General features: G+C 35.7%; 1 protein-coding gene across 1 annotated transcript in view; it reads left to right on the top strand.

Annotated features, from left to right (window-relative positions):
- The window catches only part of PLA2G4A (phospholipase A2 group IVA), a 161548-nt gene that overhangs the window by 106339 nt on the left and 34637 nt on the right, over nt 1-20572 (top strand). Inside the window, exons 8-13 of the mRNA XM_007451152.1 lie at nt 337-473; nt 8739-8961; nt 9873-9987; nt 15854-15991; nt 16078-16170; nt 18988-19059. Of these exons, the coding sequence (XP_007451214.1) occupies nt 337-473; nt 8739-8961; nt 9873-9987; nt 15854-15991; nt 16078-16170; nt 18988-19059 (778 nt within the window). The remainder of the gene's footprint in view (nt 1-336; nt 474-8738; nt 8962-9872; nt 9988-15853; nt 15992-16077; nt 16171-18987; nt 19060-20572) is intronic.

Raw genomic sequence — 20572 nt, forward strand, 5'->3', positions numbered from 1 at the left:
GCGGGCCTCTTACTGTCGTGGCCTCTCCCGTTGCGGAGCACAGGCTCCGGACGTGCAGGCTCAGTGGTCATGGCTCACGGGCCCAGCCTCTCCGAGGCATGTGGGATCCTCCTGGACCGGGGCACGAACCCGTGTCCCCTGCATCGGCAGGTGGACTCTCAACCACTGTGCCACCAGGGAAGCCCTATTTTCTTGTTTTTAACCATTAGATACTATCAAGGTATGAGTGAACTTACAATTCTTTGTTACCAAATGTGGGACATAGAAAAACTGAAATGAAAATGACATATTTTATGATTTTACTTTACAAATGATCTCTGTGTTTCATCATTCCAGGTGCCTGTGGTGGCCATACTGGGCTCAGGTGGGGGGTTCCGAGCCATGGTAGGATTCTCCGGTGTGATGAAGGCACTGTATGAATCAGGAATTTTAGATTGCGCTACCTACATTGCTGGTCTTTCTGGATCTACGTGGTTAGTATACATTTTATGCATTTTAAATCTTAGTTTTATCATCCTAAATGCTTAGCATTTATCTACCTGAAACTTAGAAAAGAAATAAGGATTTAGAAAACTGACATGAACTTCAAATTACTGAAATATTCCAGCTTGATGCAGTAATTTGTTTCTTAAAAATATTTTTAAGGCAAATTCATACTTAATGATGACTGTTGTCATAAGTTTGCTCCCTTTAAGCCCATTTGTGACTTAAAAGGTAGTTAAACATAAAACAAAAAAATGGTCAATTGAAATAATTCTATAGAAATATCTCAGAAGTGGAATAACATACTCCACCCATAATTAATTTAATCTTCCTATAATTTACTGATTTGTAATCTTGCAGCGATCACGTCTAAGTACATGATTCGCTAGGTATTCATTTTCTTCTTTAAGGCAAATAGAATGAAGTGCAAGATACCTTAGTATACAGAAGAAGGAAACAACTTTTGAATGAAGAAATGCAATAAATTTCACTGATTTATATCTAATTATGAAATTAATCCTTTAAATGTATCTAAGCTCAGCTAAATTTGGAGACAGAGTTAAAGCATCTGCATGTATAATATTTGTATACTGTAGATTTGCCTTTTCAAGAATATATTTGTAAAACTTTTTCAAAGACAATACTATGTACTTTTTGGTTTGCTTACCTCACATAAGTGCATTGAAAATCAAATATTTAGTCCTTGCTTAGATGTCTCAAATAAAAGTATCACCTTATTATAGAACTTCTGATATTGGCTTATAAGGCCTTTTAGTCACTCAGCCATGATAAAACTTATCTTTTATAATATTTTATTATACATAAATATATAACATGTATTATATAAGTATATATCATATAATTACAATATATATAATAATATATATTATATATGTCTATATTTTTAAATTTCTGTGTCTTCTCATCCTGTGAGATGGCTATGAGTTTCTTCATCTTTCAAGTAAAGAAAATATGATTCAGAAGGCAAGTGATTTGTCCAAGATCACTAGCAGAGCCAACATATAGACTTAGAATTTCGATCCCCTACTCTAGGTTCTTTCAACTAAACCAGAACCTTCTCTTGGACAGCTGTATATTCTACATCAGTGGTCCCCAACCTTTTTGGCATCAGGGACCAGTTTCATGGAAGACAGTTTTCCCATTGTGGGGGAGATGGTTCAGGAGGTAATGCCAGTGATGGGGAGAGGCAGATGAAGCTTCACTCACTTGCCTAATGCTCACCTCCTGCTGCGTGGCCGGTTCCTAAGGTCCGCGGCCCGGGGGTTGGGGACCCCTGTTCTACATAGAGATTCACATTTAAAGAGTCTATAGTTTCTTAAATATTTTGAACCAGTTTCTTTAGCTAAAAAACAAAATCTTAGAACCATGGTTGCCACCTTCTTTGTATGTACTCTCAAAATGATTTGTCTTTTTTGAAAGAAAGGTGTAGCCCATCATTATTCTTTCCCTTGAAGGAAAGAGCATGCATCTGCCTGTTTAATGAGTAATATGAATGTGATGGAAAAACTTGGACCCTTAGATTAATTCACCTATTCAAGCATTTTATTATTACTCTTCGGGTAGTTTTCTTTATCTGTATTCACTGATTTTTAGATCCCTGTGGTCCATCACTGACTAATACATTGCAAGAAGCTTGCTTTCTTAAATTCATCTAACAAAGAAAGACCAGGCCTTGAGTGCTATTTTAGTGGTGTAATAGTGTATATTTGTGTTTAATTAGAGCTGCAGTCATTGCTTTGGTTATAGATTTGGGAAAACATCTAAGATCCCCTCTCAGGGTTCTGAAAACAAGTCCTACAAAATGTAATTAAGAGAATTTTAGATGTTACAGGCCAACCATTTAAATACTATAGGTCACCTTAAATTCCTACTCTATCCTTCAGTGTCTAATTTCCTCAAAGGTTAGCCTTTTCTTTTCTTTTCTTTTAAAATGTATACATTTTAATGTTGCAGGAAGTTGACTTTAGAATTAGCCTATCTCTTTTTTTTTAACATCTTTATTGGTGTATAATTGCTTTACAATGGTGTGTTAGTTTCTGCTGTATAACAAAGTGAATCAGCTATACGTGTATATATATATACCCATATCCCCTCCCTCTTGCATCTCCCTTCCACCCTCCCTATCCCATCCCTTTAGGTGGTCACAAAGCACTGAGCTGAAGCCTTTTCTTAGTTATTCTGTTTCCTTAAAATCCATGTATTCCTAAAATCCTACAATCATTTTTCACCAAGAGGCCACATAATTTCCAAATATAATGGTGTCTTTTGAAGTTCTTATTCTCCTCAACTTTTGGGGGGAGTCAGAGAGGATGAAGTTGGGAGTTGAGATATTTCACACATTCAATTGTCCCTGTTTCAAATCCATCCTACCATGCCTTTCACCCCCACATCCTCTCTGATTGCTCTCTCCTCATAGCTGTCTTTTCTACTTCCACTACTTTTCTCCTTAAAATGAGCTTCCCTCCAGGACCTGCCTTTTGTTCTGTTATATCGACACATCCCCCCTTGGTAATTTCACCAGTTTCTACCACTTCAGTTATTACCATCAATAATTTAATTTGTAGTTCTTCAAAACATCCAAAAGCTTACTGGAAGAAAGAAAGAGAGAAAGAGGGAAAGAGAGAGAGAGAGAGGGAGGGAGGGAGGAAGGAAGGAAGAAGAAGAAAGAGAGAAAGAGAAAGAGAGAGAGAGAGAGAGGAAGGAAGGAAGGGAGAAAGAAAACCCTAATGGACAATGCAAAGTAGCCATCAGAGAAGAGAGTCAAGGGAAGATGAGTTTGCAGAGGTCAAGCGTGGGAGTGCTTCACAAAGTAGTGGGTATTTTAATAGAGGAAAAATCTGTGAGAAGCTTCGCTTAGAACTGGGTTTGGAGATTTCATGGTTTTAGCGAAAATTACTAGATAAAGTAAATGAAGGGCACTTCTGATCATGAAATTACAAATAAGAAATGAATAGGAGATGAAAGAAAGAAAGGTGGGAACGTGAACCTTAGTAGGAGCCATCTATTATTTCAAGACAGGGAAAATAGGATCCAGGAAATGTTTTTGTTTTATTTTGTTTTCAGAATATAAAAGACTAGAGCATTTATGTAGAAGTCTGAGGCGAAGGAAATAGTGTAGAGGGATAGATGGAAGATAAAGAAATGATGGATCTTGGATATAAAGAGATTCGGGCAGAGACAGGACAGGACAAGATAAAAAGCACAAGTGAAGCTATTAACCATGGAGAAAAGAGACACTTCCTGAGACAAAATAAAAGGTGGTCAGGATGATTCATATTAACAATTTTCTCTCAAACACTATAGGTGAGAAGGTAGAAAGTTCAAAGGAAGGAATTCGGAAACACTTGGAAAAAGAAAGTACACTCTTGTGTTGTATAAGTTTTTATATTCTGCTGATACATGACCATTACCTGGCACAAATTAGGTAATATGGAAATATCTGGAGAAGGCTTAGACCTCCTGTAAAGTTTTCTGTGATCATAAAAGAGAATTTTATGTAAGACAAAGCTTTTCTTATAATTGCTACTATCTTTATGGTAATTATTTCTGAAATTATTTTTGGATGATAGTTGTTATTCATTAAATGTAAGAATTAGCCAAGCAGGAGAACTGGCCTGAGTGAACTAGTGACAGTAATCCTGTGTTCTTTTGCTCAGTGAGCACAGCTCTCTTCCTCAGCACAGCTGCTCATTTGTGGTGTCACAGGGCTATTGGATTTCAGCTGCTGTGTTTGTATGACATTACCGTCTAAAGAGAAATGAGAGCAGCTCTGTGTCTATTAGGCAATGGGACCCAATTCATTAAGCTATAAAAAAGAATTCAAGAATGAAAACTTTCAGTTGAACATCTGAAGAATTTGTGGGACATTGAAAAATGAACCAATTTTAATAGGAGCTGGCATGTAAGAAATGATAGGCTAAAAGATCAAGATTATGTTAGAGAAAATATGTTGTTTGAGGTGAGGACTGTGCTAACGAACCTCTCCCACTTGTCACGTGTTTAATGACTAAATGAAGACTTTCATAAGTAACTGCATTTTGGGGAAAAATTAATCTAGGAATTTCTTTAGGATTTCAGGATATTTGCTTCACAATGTCGAGGGTCTTGTTAAGACTTTCCAAACCTTGATTGCATATGAGAATCACTTCTGGCACTTTTTTAAGCAGAGAAATTCTAAATGTTTACCCCTGAAGATTCTGATTAGGAAGGTCCTGGGGAGCCAGACACTGATATTTTAAAACTTTGACTCTGTGATTTGGAGGCAGGAAGTGAACTGAGAATTCCTTGTTCTCTGGCATAATTTAAAGTTTTTTTTTTTAAACTTTGTACTTAGCCTAAAATGCATTCATATGGAGAGAATGAGGTATCCCATCATATAAATATATTGAAAAATTAGAGGTATTTTCAGATTTATAGAGAAATAAATTGAAGACCCTTTCATTCAATAATTATTTATAGAGGCCCTGCTATGTCTAAGACACTTAGTTTTTGAAACTTGATTGGTATAATTGGGAGTCACTTATTGGTGAAGAGATGAAAATTAAGGCTTAACTATGGAGTTGATGCTTGTGTGCTTTAGATGGTAATATGTCCACAGAAGCTCATGATAGCTGAATTCTGCCTTGGTGCAATCAAAGAAACAAACAAACAAACAAAAATCAAAAAAAGCAATTTAAGGAAAACTGACCATTGCCTGCTATTCCATCTTTATCTGTCACTAAAGCCAAAATCCAAGTCTTAGACGTCACCATAATGATGTCATGAAATGTCTATCCAACTCACACTTGTTACTTCTAAGGAAAATGGGCTCATAAATGCTGAACAAGCAGAGAACATTAGCCCCAGTGCAAATGGTTGAGGTATTCTAGGTCCTTCTGTCTTTCCATAGGGCTTATATACTTGAGCCAATGGTTTCATGGGAGGGAAAGAAAAAGAGAAAGGGGGAGAGAGAGACTCCCCAAGTGAATGAGTTTACTTCAACCTTTAGAGAGCAGAAATGGACTGCAACCGTTCTACATGGAGCAAAAAAGAAAGAATTGGACTGACATGCATATACACTTGACCTCTTAAAATGATTTGCCTCTGAAACTGTGGCACAGATTCCTAGGTTTTGAGCAATCTCTGAACCTCAGAGGAAGGATTTTCTGAGTCTTGATCCAATGGCAAACATTGGGAGGAAGGGAAGAGAAAAGAGGAGCCTCCAGATCTTGCTGGAGGAAATCCATGAGGCTGAGGTACTTGTTAGAATCATACATTGATTCATTTTAAAGACCAACTAAATATAGATGGAGAAGAGAAGTCTTAAATAACGTGAATGAGAAGTGAGTAATTACATCATTCTGCTGAAAGTTAGAAATGACAGCTTCCAAAAGCAGAATGATCATACCATTTCCTCTTCACCTACCTTAAAAAAAAAAATTCTGTGGCTAAATTGATTTCTGCTGACATTGTTTGTTTGATTCTTTTCCTTATTTTTATTCTGCTTCATTAAGGAAGTGATTTGATGTGTCTTAATAATAGAGTAAAACTGGATTGCATACAATAAAGATAGAAGTGGAAAAAAGTATATGTTTGTGTGTGAGTGATATGTATATGTATAAAACTAGAAACTAGATTAAAAGTTCATTCTATAACCTGTAGCTTTGGGAGGCATGAGACACAGACTTTGGTTTCAGGATTCTAGAATTCAAGGCAAAAGCCAAACTATGCACAGTTATATAATGCACATTTTTAATAAGTTAAGGGCAAGCCAATGATCCATGGATATAGAAATTATTCTTGATACTAAGACCAGTAAAGAATTTCTTAATGTTCTCATAAAGAATGAAACACATCCTGAATAGTTCCAGAACTGATCACTTAGAGACTCAAAAAGAAGTTTTATTTTCCCATTTTTATTGTATCCTTAAATGTAAACCAATATCATTACACCAATGTGTGCATTTATTGAAAAGCATGATGAGGTCCAGAATCAGATCTTTGTTCATCTAGATGAATTATGTGGTAGACCTTGGAATAACTATAGGAATGGATGGACTCTGCATCTTTCTAGCATTCTCAGCTGTATTTTTAATAGATATTTCGTGATTATACCAGGCTTGAGTTCAGAGTAAGTCTATCTGATTTATCATTATCTCATGTTGTGAGAAATGTTAAGAATCCAGTTTATATAATAAAGATCTTTTAAGAATGTTTAATTTTTTTTGCAGAGCATGTGTTCCGTTTTAGGTCTGTCATCACTCTTCATTTGTCAAGTTTTAGTTATTCTCAGTTTGTCTCTAAAGAACTCTGAATCCAACAAGTAATTCTAATTTAATGTGTAGTGGGAGTAGTTTGAACTCTAAGAACTGAAATCTTACTTTAAAGATTTTTTAAAAATAAAGGCTTTCAGGGGAGAGGACAGATTTTAAATTTGAGTTCTATTATGAATTGGGGAACTGTGAACATGTTGTTTATTTTTTTTTTCTGTGATAGTTTTTTTTTTTAACATCTTTATTGGAGTATAATTGCTTTACAATGGTGTGTTAGTTTTGCTTTATAACAAAGTGAATCAGTTATACATATACATATGTTCCCATATCTCTTCCCTCTTGCATCTCCCTCCCTCCCACCCTCCCTATCCCACCCCTCTAGGTGGTCACAAAGCACCGAGCTGATCTCCCTGTGCTATGTGGCTGCCTCCCACTAGCTATCTATTTTACATTTGGTAGTGTATATAGGTCCATGCCACTCTCTCACTTCGTCCCAGCTTACCCTTCCGCCTCCCCATATCCTCAAGTCCATTCTCTAGTACGTCTGTGTCTTCATTCCCGTCTTGCCCCTAGGTTCTTCATGACCTTTTTTTTTTCTTAGATTCCATATATATGTGTTAGCGTACGGTATTTGTTTTTCTCTTTCTGACTTACTTCACTCTGTATGACAGACTCTAGGTCCATCCACCTCACTACAAATAACTCAATTTCATTTCTTTTTATGGCTGAGTAATATTCCATTGTATATATGTGCCACATCTTCTTTATCCATTCATCTGTTGATGGACACTTCCATGAACATGTTATTTAAATCCATCAATCCTCTGCTTATCTTTAAAATAGAAGAATTGAAAGCTATCACAAGTCTTCAAGACAACAGCTTATGAGCAATTAGCCAGCACAGGCCTAGAACATACGAAGACTCAATAACAGTTAATATTCTCCCCTCCATGAAGGGAAGATAAATCACTATGGTGGCATTTTGATATGAATGTCAAGAAGACAGGAGATTTAAATACGTGCTACGTTCTCTTTGGTTGGGTGAAGTGGTAGAGTATTTCTTTCATTATTTTGTGCTTTCACTTCAACAGTTCAATATACTGTGCTTGTCATATACTAGGAATTTGCTAATCATTGAGACTAAAAAAGGTAAATAAGCGAAGTTTTCCCTGCAGATGGTCACAACTAATTAGGGGAGACAGATAAGTAAAGTAATAATTAATATTTAGTTTGAGAGCTACAGTATTAGAGATATTGGTTCCCAGGAGGATCATAACTTAATGTTTACTGTCTAAATATCAAATACCAAGGCATATGGTGAGTTCCAGCATCACTGGAGGTGGCCAAATGGCTGTTGGCCAAGAATCTTCACAAGAAAGCATTTATCTTTCAGACCAACTCCTCTCCATGATTTTACCATTAGATTTGTATGCTCAGAAATTCTGAGACCTACAGTTGGCAAGGCCTGGGATTCTATCTAGGCCAATGGGCACACACACACACAATTGTCAGGAGAATTAGGCATTCACAATTGTTTGGACAGCACATTTTCTACCTATAGATAATCATAATGGAAAGTCAAATTATCAGATTGCTTGGCTAGTATTATATCCAGCAAGTTAATTTATTTACATGGCTCTCAGCATGTTGTGTCATCAGTCTCTCATGGTCTGATAGGGATACCCATTCCTGGAGACTAGACAGCGAAGAGTTGGCCCAATAGGGCATCCTCTCCTCTGGACTGTGCAGGGGAAGTCCACTGTTTCCTCTGAGGCCTCTCCTTTACTTCCATTGTAGACCAGCTATATTCTGATTGTTGCATCCTTTCCTTAAATGAGTTAATGTCTTCAATCAGAAAATTAGTTAACCAACTATTTCTATTATTCTTTCATTTTCTGATGGCAAAGATGACTGCTTTCTTTGGAGACTACTTACTGTGTGATGCCCTTTATCATTACTGATTGTCTTTTGTTTTCTTTACAGGTACATGTCAACTTTATATTCTCACCCTGATTTTCCAGAGAAAGGGCCAGAGGAGATTAATGAAGAGCTAATGAAAAGTGTTAGCCACAACCCTCTTTTACTTCTCACACCACAGAAAATTAAAAGATACGTTGAGTCTTTATGGAAGAAGAAAAGCTCTGGACAACCTGTCACCTTTACTGATATCTTTGGGATGTTAATAGGAGAAACACTAATCCACAATGTAAGCCTTGGCTCAGTCTACAATCCTTTTAATACAAGAAGACCATGTATATCGTAATGTTTTAAATAAAACAAAATACATTTTGTAAACGTCAGTTGACTCACCTTATCCTAACAACATGTACTGAGTACATACTCCCTGCCAGACATAACTCTTCTATAATACGTTTCATCCTACATTACATTAGTTCTTACCAGCTTACTAATTTATTCTAACTATGTGTCAGTTTTGTTGTTTTTTTTGTTTTTTGTTTTTTTGGCCACACCGCGCGACTTGCGGGATCTTAGTTCCATGACCAGGGATTGAACCCGAGCCCTTGGCAGTGAGAGCACAGCATCCTAAACACTGGACTGCCAGGGAACTCCCTACGTGTCAGTTTTGATGTATAGGGAAATACTTTTGGATTCCTTTTCTTTGGGAAAAAATACACATTCTAACCCTTAACTGCCCATTCTGCCCAAATAGCAATCTTTTTAGATAAAGAGGTGAATACAAGTAATATTTAAATAGCAGAAGAAGAATGGAGCTTGCCTGGAGAGAGTCAGAAAAAAAAGGAGTGAATCACATGGAAGAAACCCATTCGACACATGACAACAGAGCGACATTTTATCTGAACATGAAACAGGGCGGGTAGAGTTTGTGCCAGGGAATCTGGGGGCTCAAGTCCTTCTGGGCTCCCTAGCTGCCAAACGTCAATATAGTCCTGAGCCGTATGGCTCTTTTTAGAGTGAAGGTAATTACCTCCATAGAGCTTACTTTTTGCTGTTTTTCAGGATCAGAGGTTCCTAGAAGTCGTAAGACTATTTTTATTACAGAAATTTTGTGTCTTGATTGGAAGTACTATTTTACATAGTTTTTAAAAATCTGTATCTGTTTGTATATGTAAAACCTTTCCTTTCTTCTGTGGACAGAGAATGAACACTACCTTGAGTAGTTTGAAGGAAAAAGTCAATACTGGACAGTGCCCTTTGCCTCTTTTCACCTGTCTCCATGTCAAACCCGATGTCTCAGAGCTGATGTTTGCAGGTATGGAATTTCCTCTTGCAAAACATTTCCTGGAAACTTTTAACTGTGGTTCCTAATGATTTTCTTTAGAGGAAGTTCATAAGCAATTTTAGTTGCTTATTTTAATATATTTTCTGTAACATAAAAACTTTTGAATATATAAGAATATTTTAAGCTAGATGATTTTCTGGTTGTAGAGACTATCCTATGAAACTAGTTACTAGTATATCTTCATTCAAATTAGTGGGAAAGACGATATAAAAGTAAATCATGAATATAATCAATATTCAATTATAATTATTCATTTCTCAAGGATTTTTAGCAAAATACTATGTCTAGGGCTTTTAGGCAAGGCATATATTTTTGTTTGCTGCTTATCTGTTCATTAAACTGGGTAACATGATATCTGTTTATCATTCAAAACACTATTCTAATTTTTGTAATTCAGCACCTTAAAAGTACTAGCCTGTACTTGTGGCAGCTGGTGAACAAAATGCCTCATTTTGTTAAATCTCACATGTAAACATTTATTTCTTCTGTAGCTCTGTTTCTTGTTGGGTGCTCTAAAAGTATGTGACTTCCTACTTCTCCAGGCCCCTGCCAGTCCTAGTCTGCAGTGTGATAGAATTTCTGACTGTGGCTAGTAGGGTTCATTGTATTTTTAGGAAAAGTATCTCAGTGACATCAGTCACACCATGAGCTTAAAAAATCATTGTGAATGGCATGTAATTACCAGATTTATATCTAGAATTCTTTTGCAGTTTTACCCAGTCTCACTTTTTCTTCAACTGACTACTGTCAAGCAAGAATTTTGAATAGTTTATAAAAGCAGTGCACCTGGAATTCATTAATTCAACAAGTGTTTATCAATTATCTTGACTAAAATGTTTCTCATGCTTCAGAAAGCACTTATCGTATTTATTGTCTTATTCAGTATTTACTACAACCCAGGGAGGGAAGGAGGTATTTTTAGCTCTGCTTCACAGAAAAAAAATAAAATAAAACCTCAGAAAGATTCAGTGATTTGCACATTGCCACATAGAAAGTAAGTAGCAGAGCTGAGAATTGGTCTTGAAATACTTTGTTCTTTTTATAAAAATATTGGCTTCTCTGATTACTGATGATGTAGAATGTAGTATGCCAGGTGCTGAGCATGAACTCCCCTCCCCTCCACAGTATATTGCTCTTTTTCTATAAGACCTGATAGTATGTTTGAGAAATTTACAATAGTTATTAAAGAAGTTAAAGCACAAGAGAGAACAGAATGTTACTATGCACTGTTTCCTTGACCAAGTTGTGTGACACCTTTTAGCCTCAGTTTTCTCATCTGTTAAATGAGGATGAGACTCTCCTTATAGTATTTTGCTAAATAAATGAGATAAAGTATGTAAAGTACGTAAAACAATTGCAGGCCCAAATCAAGTTTCAGTAAATCTTAACAATGTGGAGTGTTCTATGAAAGCTGTATGAGAAGAGTCAGAGGTCTGAAGATGAATAGAATTTGTATATGAAAGGCAAATTTAATTCTTGGATGGGGGGGTTCAGGCATGCAGTTAAGAGTGTCGGATAGCCATGGCATACTCAGCAGCAATGAGGAACCACACTTTGTGATGGAGTTCATAGGGAGAGTTAAGATTCTATCATACATGAAAAGTAAGGGCCATGATAAATTGTTTTTTTGTTGGTGGTGGTTTTGTTCTGTTTTATTTTTGCTTTCCCATAGCTATTGTCTTATGAGGTCTTGGAATGCTTGGAAATTGGTTGGTAAATGCCACTAGCCTGCCAGTCAAATTTGTGCATAGCCAAACAAGGCTTCTTTTACCCCAGAAGCATTATGATTTAGTTAAACAAGCATTAAACTAATTTGGAAGCCTTGTCTTACTTCTAAGCTGAAATACCTTGGATGGGTCATTTAATCTCTCTGATTCTTATTTTCCTCATTATTAAAAAGAAGGATATTAATAAACATCAGTTTTATCTTACAGAGCTATTAAGCCAATTGCATGAGATAGGGATAATACTGAATATGATAAAGGGACATAAAAATATAATAGTTTTATTGTTACTGTTACGATTGTTAACGGCATTTTCACAGTTGTCTCTTTTTATTCTGAAGTTTTAGTCAGCAGCCATTCTCAAGAAAAAATCTGACTACAATAATTAAAGAATAAATAATATTTCCAGCGAGTGAATATTTTGGATTCATCTAGAGTGAGAAACGGCTGTTTTATGTGCAGTTAGTAGTCTTTCAACTTGGATGTGTCTGATTTGGGCCAACTGCCCAATTTCAATATTGTTACTGACATGAGAGAAGCCCCATTAACCTTCATTGTTAAGGTTCTGTGATGAGGAGGTTCAAGCTGTTTCTTCCAACAGAGTTGGACAAAACCATCAAACGTTAGTTATGTTGATCTTGTACCCAGATAAGACATTCAAAGGGGCATGTTATGAGTGTTTGAGTAGCTTGAGTTATTGGGGGAAAAAAAAAAAAGGAGACATGTCTATACTTTATGCCTTTAAATTTGCTTAGATTAAAATGGACATTCAAGAAAAAAAAGTTAAAATATTACTTGAATTATATTATAAAAAGTCAAAGATCCAAATTACCTTACAGAAGTTTTATCAACTTTACTTCAACAATACCAGAGAATGTTTTTCTTCCCTCTTAGAAAAGTTTTAAACACTTGCCCCTTTTGAAGACTTTAAACACATAAATATTAGTTGTTTAAATGGTTACATATTTTTGGTTCCTCCACTTCACTACATTTCTAGTAGGATTTCAAACTTTCAGTTTAAAGTTTCCATTGGTCAGTAAATTGCATTTACTGAGCACAATTTATCGACTTAACATCATGCTAAGTTCTTTAACAGATGCTACAGAAGTAAAAATATAGTACTTCCTCAAGAAGTCTATAGTCCCATTAATGAGACAAAAATAAAACATGAAAAATTAGTAAGCCATACACATAGAATACTACTATCTGTTAGAGTATGTAGAACTGACATAAATTGTAAGATATTAGAGATTTAGTATAGTCATAAGAAAGACTTCATGAGGGTGATGGAACTCAGATTTAAGTTGAACTTGGAAAGATCTATCAGTTGGGGGTGAAAAGTCAACTTTGCGTGAACAGTATAAGAAAATGTTCAGAAGGGAAGCCAAAGGTACATTTTGGGGAGCAGTAAAGAGACATTAGCCTTGGTCTCATGCGTGAACTGATGAAGAGTAGTGGTATATTTGGGAAAACCATTAGGGCCAAGTTACAGAAAGCTTTGAATTCCAGACAGAAATGTTTTTATTCAGTTATGATAATGGGAAATACTTAATGATTTTTGGTAGGGCAATAAAATTATTTAAATAATGTTTTTGAAAAAACGTATTTCGGTGATTCATATGGGTAGATTGGTAAGAAAGAAACTGGAAGCAGTGATATTACTCTGTTTCTTTAAATAAGGTCCTGGAACTAGGGAGAAACTGATAAGGAAAGAGAGGAGAAGATGAATGTGAAAAGCTTAAAGGTTACCAGTGAAATGTGAGGTGGATGGATATGATGTGAGTGGATTTAAGAGTGATTTCAGTTAAGAAAAATTCTTTTTCTGGGCGGTGATAGCATGATTTACAGAAACAGGTAAGCCTGACTGGGAAGCAAGGTGATGAGCTCCTTTCCAGGCAAGTGTAGCAGGATGTGATGACAGCATACTCAAGGGTAAGTGCACAACAGGAAGATGGAAATGAGTAGATGGAGGCTCAGGAGAGAGGGTCAAGTTTGACATGTAGGAATCAGCAGCAGAGAAATAGTAGTCAAAGTACCGTAGTGAGTTCTTCAGTGAGGATTAGAGAGCAAATCTACCTGTTGAGAATGTCTCTCATTACTGTGTACACAAACCACAACATTAATCAAGAAGAGATTGCTAGAGAAGTAGGAACCAGGATGTCTTTACGCTTTAGTACCCTGGAGAGGGGTGTGAAATTCAGAGATAAGAAATTACTCACAGTGATATAGAAATTTTCCTAATGGCCTCTGATTCATTGCTAGTCATGTCTCACCAACTCCATGTAAGTCATTATAAAACACCACTTTGTCATGAAGGGTATATGCACCATTTGGCTTTGATGTGAAATGTATTATAATGTGTTCTCATCACAATTATGATTTTATAACTTGTTTCACAAAAAGTAGAAAGTTCTAACCTATACTATTGAGTAAAAAATAAATATATACATATCCACAATTCCTTTTCCAAAACTTTGAGGACAGATGTTTTAAAATTCAGAATATTTTAGATTTTGAAGTTTAAAAATATACTATATATTACATAATACCCTCATTGGGGTCTTATAATCAAATAGAGTGATTTCTCCAATGGAATGTATTGATATTCACATTCTGTGGGATATCTAAAGATTAAGCCTCACATCTTTTCAAGAGTGGTTTTTCTGCTAAATGAGTTCAGGTCAGCTTTTACTACTAAGCGAATAGCAAAAAATGTATGGATTTTGGAGTTATTTGGATTTTGGATTGTTGGATAAAGGGTTATAGAAGGGTTATATATATGCAATAATTTTAGAAAGGGAAAAACTGAAAAAAAAATAAAGGCAGACAGAGAGTTTGGGGTTAGGCAGGGGTGCATGGTAGTGGGGCTCCATAGAAGATGGTCAACAAAGACTTTGAACTAAAGTTAGGAAGGAGCAAGCCTTATGGTTACAGAAGGGAATAGCAAGTATAAGGGCTGTGAGACAGGAATGAGCTTGGTCTCTTGGAGGAACATTAAGAAGGTGTGTGGCTGAAGTGGAATAAGTAAGACAAAATGTGATAGGAGATTGGTTAAGATATGTAGTCAGACAAGGAGCATGAGCCAGACCATCATGAGGACTTCTGGGCCATGTTTTTATTTTCAGTGTAATGGGAAGCCATTGGAAAGCTTTCAGCTGGCACTGGTGTGGTGTGATTTATATTTTTAAAAATCCATCTGGCTACAGGATATCAACAAGATAGTAGGGGAATAGAGAAAGTTTTAAGAGGCTATTGTGGAGATCCAGGAGAGAGTATGGCAGCTTGTACCAGTATGGTCATGGTGAACAAATGGATAAGTAGCCCGTTTCTAACCACATCTGATGATAGAGCCTACAGAACTTGATTTTTTGTATTTAAGGTATAAGAGAAAGAGGACCATGAAGAATAATTCTAAAGTATGGATAGTGGTATGAATATATGAAAAGTAGTACCATTTACCAAACAGGGGAAGACAGAGAATGGCAAGGAAATGGAGTCAAAAACCAGGAATTCTTTTTGGATAGATTAAGATTCAGATGATTATTAGGCATAGTTATAGCCACTTATAGCCACAGGAATACATGAAATATAATAGTGACTACTATTTATTGAGTGATTAGAATGTGCTATGTCCTCTTCTGAGTTCTTTAAGTTTCTTAACTCGTTAGATCTTCACAATTCTACAAACTATCTACTGATTTTATTCACATTTTACAGATTAAGGAACTAAAACACAGAGAATACAAGTGATCTACCTCAAATTGCACAGATTTTAAACATCTGAGCCAGCAGTTTTAAAACTGAGTCTAAAGTTTTCCCTTCTTTAGAATTAAGATGGACTTTATAAAAGATGTCTGAGTTTTTAAAATGTGAAAAGGTATTCAGTTTGTGCAAATTAAGGGATCCTTTGTGTTCTCATTTTATTCATCGGTAAGCTTTCCCCTCCCAACTTCTCCTATACAGTGCCATATGCATAATAGGCATTTGGTTAATTTTTAAAAAATATTTTAAATAAATGAATGAGAATAATCATGACAATGTTGAAGTAATCTTTGTGCACATCTCTGTAGTATTTCCCTATTAATGGATTGCATTTTTTAAAATGATTTCAGATTGGGTTGAATTTAGTCCATATGAGATTGGCATGGCTAAATATGGTACTTTTATGGCTCCTGACTTATTTGGAAGTAAATTTTTTATGGGGACAGTTGTAAAGAAATATGAAGAAAACCCCTTGCATTTCTTAATGGGTAAGTGATAAAAATCTACCATGAGTTTGTTTGACTGTTTTAAATCCTGGTGCATTCTAAGTTATTCTGTTTTTGCTTTATTTTAGGTGTCTGGGGGAGTGCCTTTTCTATATTGTTCAACAGAGTCTTGGGAGTTTCTGGCTCACAAAGTAAAGGTTCCACAATGGAAGAAGAACTAGGTATTGTAAAAACATGCTTACATTGGTAATAATTACACTATATTGGTAAATTTTATTAACACATATGTTGAGAGAAAATTAAATCATCATAAAGACTGTAATTGTTCTAAAGTAGGCTAGGCTAAGCTGTGGTGTTCAATAGATTAGATGTATTCAATGCATGTGCATCTTACAAAATTTTCAATTTACAGTGGGTTTATTGGGACATAACCCCATTGTAATTTGAGGAAGATCTGTACTCCTTTTATCAATAAGGGTAGCTTTTTGAAGATTAAATTCAACAACAATTTAACGCAGTATAACACTTAAATTCACGCTTGTCGGTTCATTTACCTCTTAAATACTTCTCACAGCTTATTCATACCAAAAAAGATGGAATAAGTGTTTCAAATCACATCTAATAAATTATCACCAACGATTTTCTTTAAATCTAACTCACTAGCCCACAACAAATTAAAAATAATATTTACAAAACTTGAAAAAGTAGACGAACTCAATTGAGGACCAGCAGTATTCATTTGTTATAATATTTCTACCATAGAAACATATGTTTTCTTTAATGAATAAATTTGATTTAAAGTAAACAAAACAAAACATGCATTCAGTATCTCCTAAACGGTCTTGCCTTCTGTAGCTCAATCAACACTAAATTTGTTATGGTTATTTTGACTGGCGGGGGGATGGAGCAGGGAGATGCTAAATTTGAATTTGGGGCCAGCCGAGCTGAGGCTGGGGTGAAGGGTCCTGTAGATTATCAGCATACTACCTACTACCTCTTCTCTGTGTATCACACATTTATTTGAGGACAGAGTTAACAGAACAGCATAAATGACTTTCTCAACAATCAATTTATCTGAAGAATACTTGGATGTAAAAAACTTACCATAGGATTTTTCTGACAAGCCATCCTTAGTTATTGCAGACAGACAGTTTATTTAATTAAGCTTTATATGCAAAACAAAAATACAGTTGTACTTTAATTAATGCACTACAAATTGGCTTATAAGTAGTATGACCACTCTGTGAGAATTGACTTTAGATATGTGATATTTATATTAAGTGCAGTAACTTGCTATAGTTCTTAATATTTGGGGGTAGTTCTTAGTAAATAATGGAGAAGTGATCTTATGATTGCAATAGAGCCAAAGATTTTAATATAAAAATAAAAACAGCAAAAAGGCACTTTGTCCTTGAACTTGCTCCTGTCCTCTGAGCATCACTCAGCGAATAAGCAGCCAAGGTTGGTGGAACTTTTGAGTGTTCTCTGACCTTAACTACAGAGCCACATGCTCTTAAGGGTAACTGAAAGGCAAAGTGCATAATGCTGAAAAGCTCTGACTTGATTTATTTTAATGAACATTACGTCCCAGATGAATAACCTGTTCTCAACTCTAACTGTGGGAATAACTAACTCTTCTCTAAGATGTGAAGAGTTCAGAAGAAAAGAAGAGAAAAAGAACAGAAGTACCACCTCTTATGAGGCTTGCTTCTCTGTGTTCTTCTGTGTTAAATAATCCAGATAAATCCAGGGTTTGCTGCTTTTTCCTTCTAAGGCAGGAAGAGAATAGGACTGAAATAACACATCTGAAGGTGGATGAGACAATGGCTGACGGCCAAGGAAAAGGAGAATGTTTATACTCAATAGTCTTGAATATTCTTTGTTGTGAGACATCCCCTTTGAGACCGGTGGTTTGACAGCTTATTTACTTTCTCTGTGTCTCAGACTTAAGGGGAATATTGTGTCCTTGAGAACCACCGGCCAGCAGGATGCGTGTTACCTCAGATTAGGTAAGGGTTTCCAGAAATGAGACGAGAGTGATGACTGAGGGGAATCTGAGGTCTCCTGGTGACCCTTTCATCCACTGGCCGACTAAAGTCTACCTCTTAAAGTGGTGTTCAAAGGTGGTTTTTGTCTTGTTTTCCTCTCTTTCAAAGACACACTTTAAGGTAAATTGGAGTATAATATGGGGAAACCAAATGTTATACCTATGTTTCTCTCAGTTTAAAAGCCCAAATGGCTCTCTATTACTGAAAGTTATAAATTTGAAGTCAGTTTCTTATGATTAAAAAAAAAAATTCTGTTGACTAACAGAAGGAAAAAAAGTCACTCTGCAGACAAGGATTTCATGTACATGTCCAAAAAATTTTTGATTTTTCTACAAATGTTGATTATAAAATGGTTTGTGTGCTCCATAATTTGGGTACTTTTTACTTGAAAAAAGACAACAAGTTATGCTAGATTTTGTTTTTGTTTTACGGGTTTATGGTTTCTATTTTAGTTTTTATAACTGCTCTCTTAATATGTTCTGAGGAAGCACAAAGTGATACCAAAACAGACATTTCAATAGACAATATTCAGTATTATTAAAATCAAAAGATATATTAGTAACTTCATTCATTTTGATGAAACAGTTTTGTGGCCCCCTTGTAAATTTTGGCTTTACCCTGTACTGACCTTCATAAACATCATTTCAACATATTTAATTGAAGAAAAAAATTTTTGATATAATAAGAATTATATAATCAAGTTGTTCTTTCTGTCAGAATTAAGATAAACAAATAAAAATTCTCCCCTTTAAAATCATGTATGAATAATTCTAAACTAATTTTTCATACCCTGGGAAATTTTGCTTTCAAATGAGAAATTTGAAAATACTAGTAAAGCTAAGACATTTAGATTTACTAAATTGATCTAGATTTGTACCAGTAAATCTAATAGACCTCACTGTGGTTTTACTACGATTACTTCCTTACAGTAAATTTCATCGTGAGTCTTGACACCTGAGATTCTTCCATTGTTTTGTTTTCTTTCTGCAGAAAATATTACAGCAAAGCATATTGTGAGTAATGATAGCTCGGATAGTGATGATGAATCACAAGAACCCAAAGGTAAGAGAGCTGGAACCTCCTCTGGCAGAAGTGGATTAGGAAAGGACATGAACGTTTTGTCTGATTTTCTCACTCAAGATGCTAATGGTAGTCTCTGCTTAAGGCATTGAGTGATAGAATGGTAGCTTTCAATTCAGAGCAAGAATTAATGCCATATACGTAATAAAATATGCAACACAAAAGTTGCATATTTTAAAATATGCAGTAATTAAAAGTTATTTCATTTCTTTTAAATACCTCAAAAATATTATCAGTTGAACAGAGAACAAACTGAGATGGTAGAAATACCAAATTCTGTGTTAAGTCTGATTAGAGCACCAGGCTTCTCATCATGGAAATTGTGATTTGGGAACATTTTTACATGGCTTTAATAATTAAAATTTAATCTTTTAAAATCTTATTATTACGTAACCTGTAGAAAATGATGTTCTCACTCCATTCCTGAGCCTTATCCCATTGCCAACATTCTATCTCTCAGGAAGGGATCAGTGATGAAGTGGGGTAGAATTATTGAGAAATTTTTGTTTTGTATATTACTTTGTAGTACAAGTGAGTTACTTCTACACCTTAACAAGGCAGTTTTTAGCTTTGTGTGGATCACGATAGTCAATGGGGAGTTGGGGAAGAGATAAGGCAGGGATCACGGATATTTGTTGCAGTTGTTATGTGGTAAAATGGAATGATTTTACATTTTGACACAGCCATTGGTACAAATATTCCCAATAGCTCAAAAGCCAAAACAAATAAACAAAAAACAAAGAGAAGATTTTATAACAACTGGGTGAACATGTCCTGTTATAGTTTGAATACAATCATCTAGATTTTAAAAGATATTAAATGCTTTCTTGTCCAAAACCTAAAGAACTCCACCAGCCAAGGTATAGATACTGGAAGAGCCTGTTTAATTTTTGCTGAATCAACACTAAAATTAAAGATCTCTTTTCATAGCTGGGCTGTTATTTTTCAGTTGTTCTGGTCTTTTTTTTTTTTATTTTGAATTTCCTTTTAATGAAGGGAGATAGTACAAAGGGGATAGATAGCATATGCCTAGCATTTCTAGAATTAATTATATATTGATTTGGGGACTATCAAGTAGATATAATAATTATCAATTATTAAGTAAATTGCCAAAATGATCAGTACATTTGATCACCTCTGCAGTACTAGCTGGTTTCCTTAAGGCTGAGAAGTTCAAGGACCCTCTGAATATGGCTGCTTTGGTTTTAGTGCCAGACTACATTGGAGAATGATATTTAGGATGTTTCTGAGAATTTCTTATTAGCTCTTAATATTCATTCTTTTTAAATAGCCTTTATAGGCTTCCCTGGTGGCGCAGTGGTTGAGAGTCTGCCTGCCAATGTAGGGGACACGGGTTCGTGCCCCGGTCCGGGAAGATCCCACATGCTGCGGAGCGGCTAGGCCCGTGAGCCATGGCCGCTGAGCCTGCGCGTCTGGAGCCTGTGCTCTGCAGCGGGAGAGGCCACAACAGTGAGAGGCCTGCGTACCGCAAAAA

The sequence above is a fragment of the Lipotes vexillifer genome, unplaced genomic scaffold (assembly GCF_000442215.2).
Source record: "Lipotes vexillifer unplaced genomic scaffold, Lipotes_vexillifer_v1.1 scaffold343, whole genome shotgun sequence".
NCBI classification, from domain to species: Eukaryota; Metazoa; Chordata; class Mammalia; order Artiodactyla; family Lipotidae; genus Lipotes; species Lipotes vexillifer.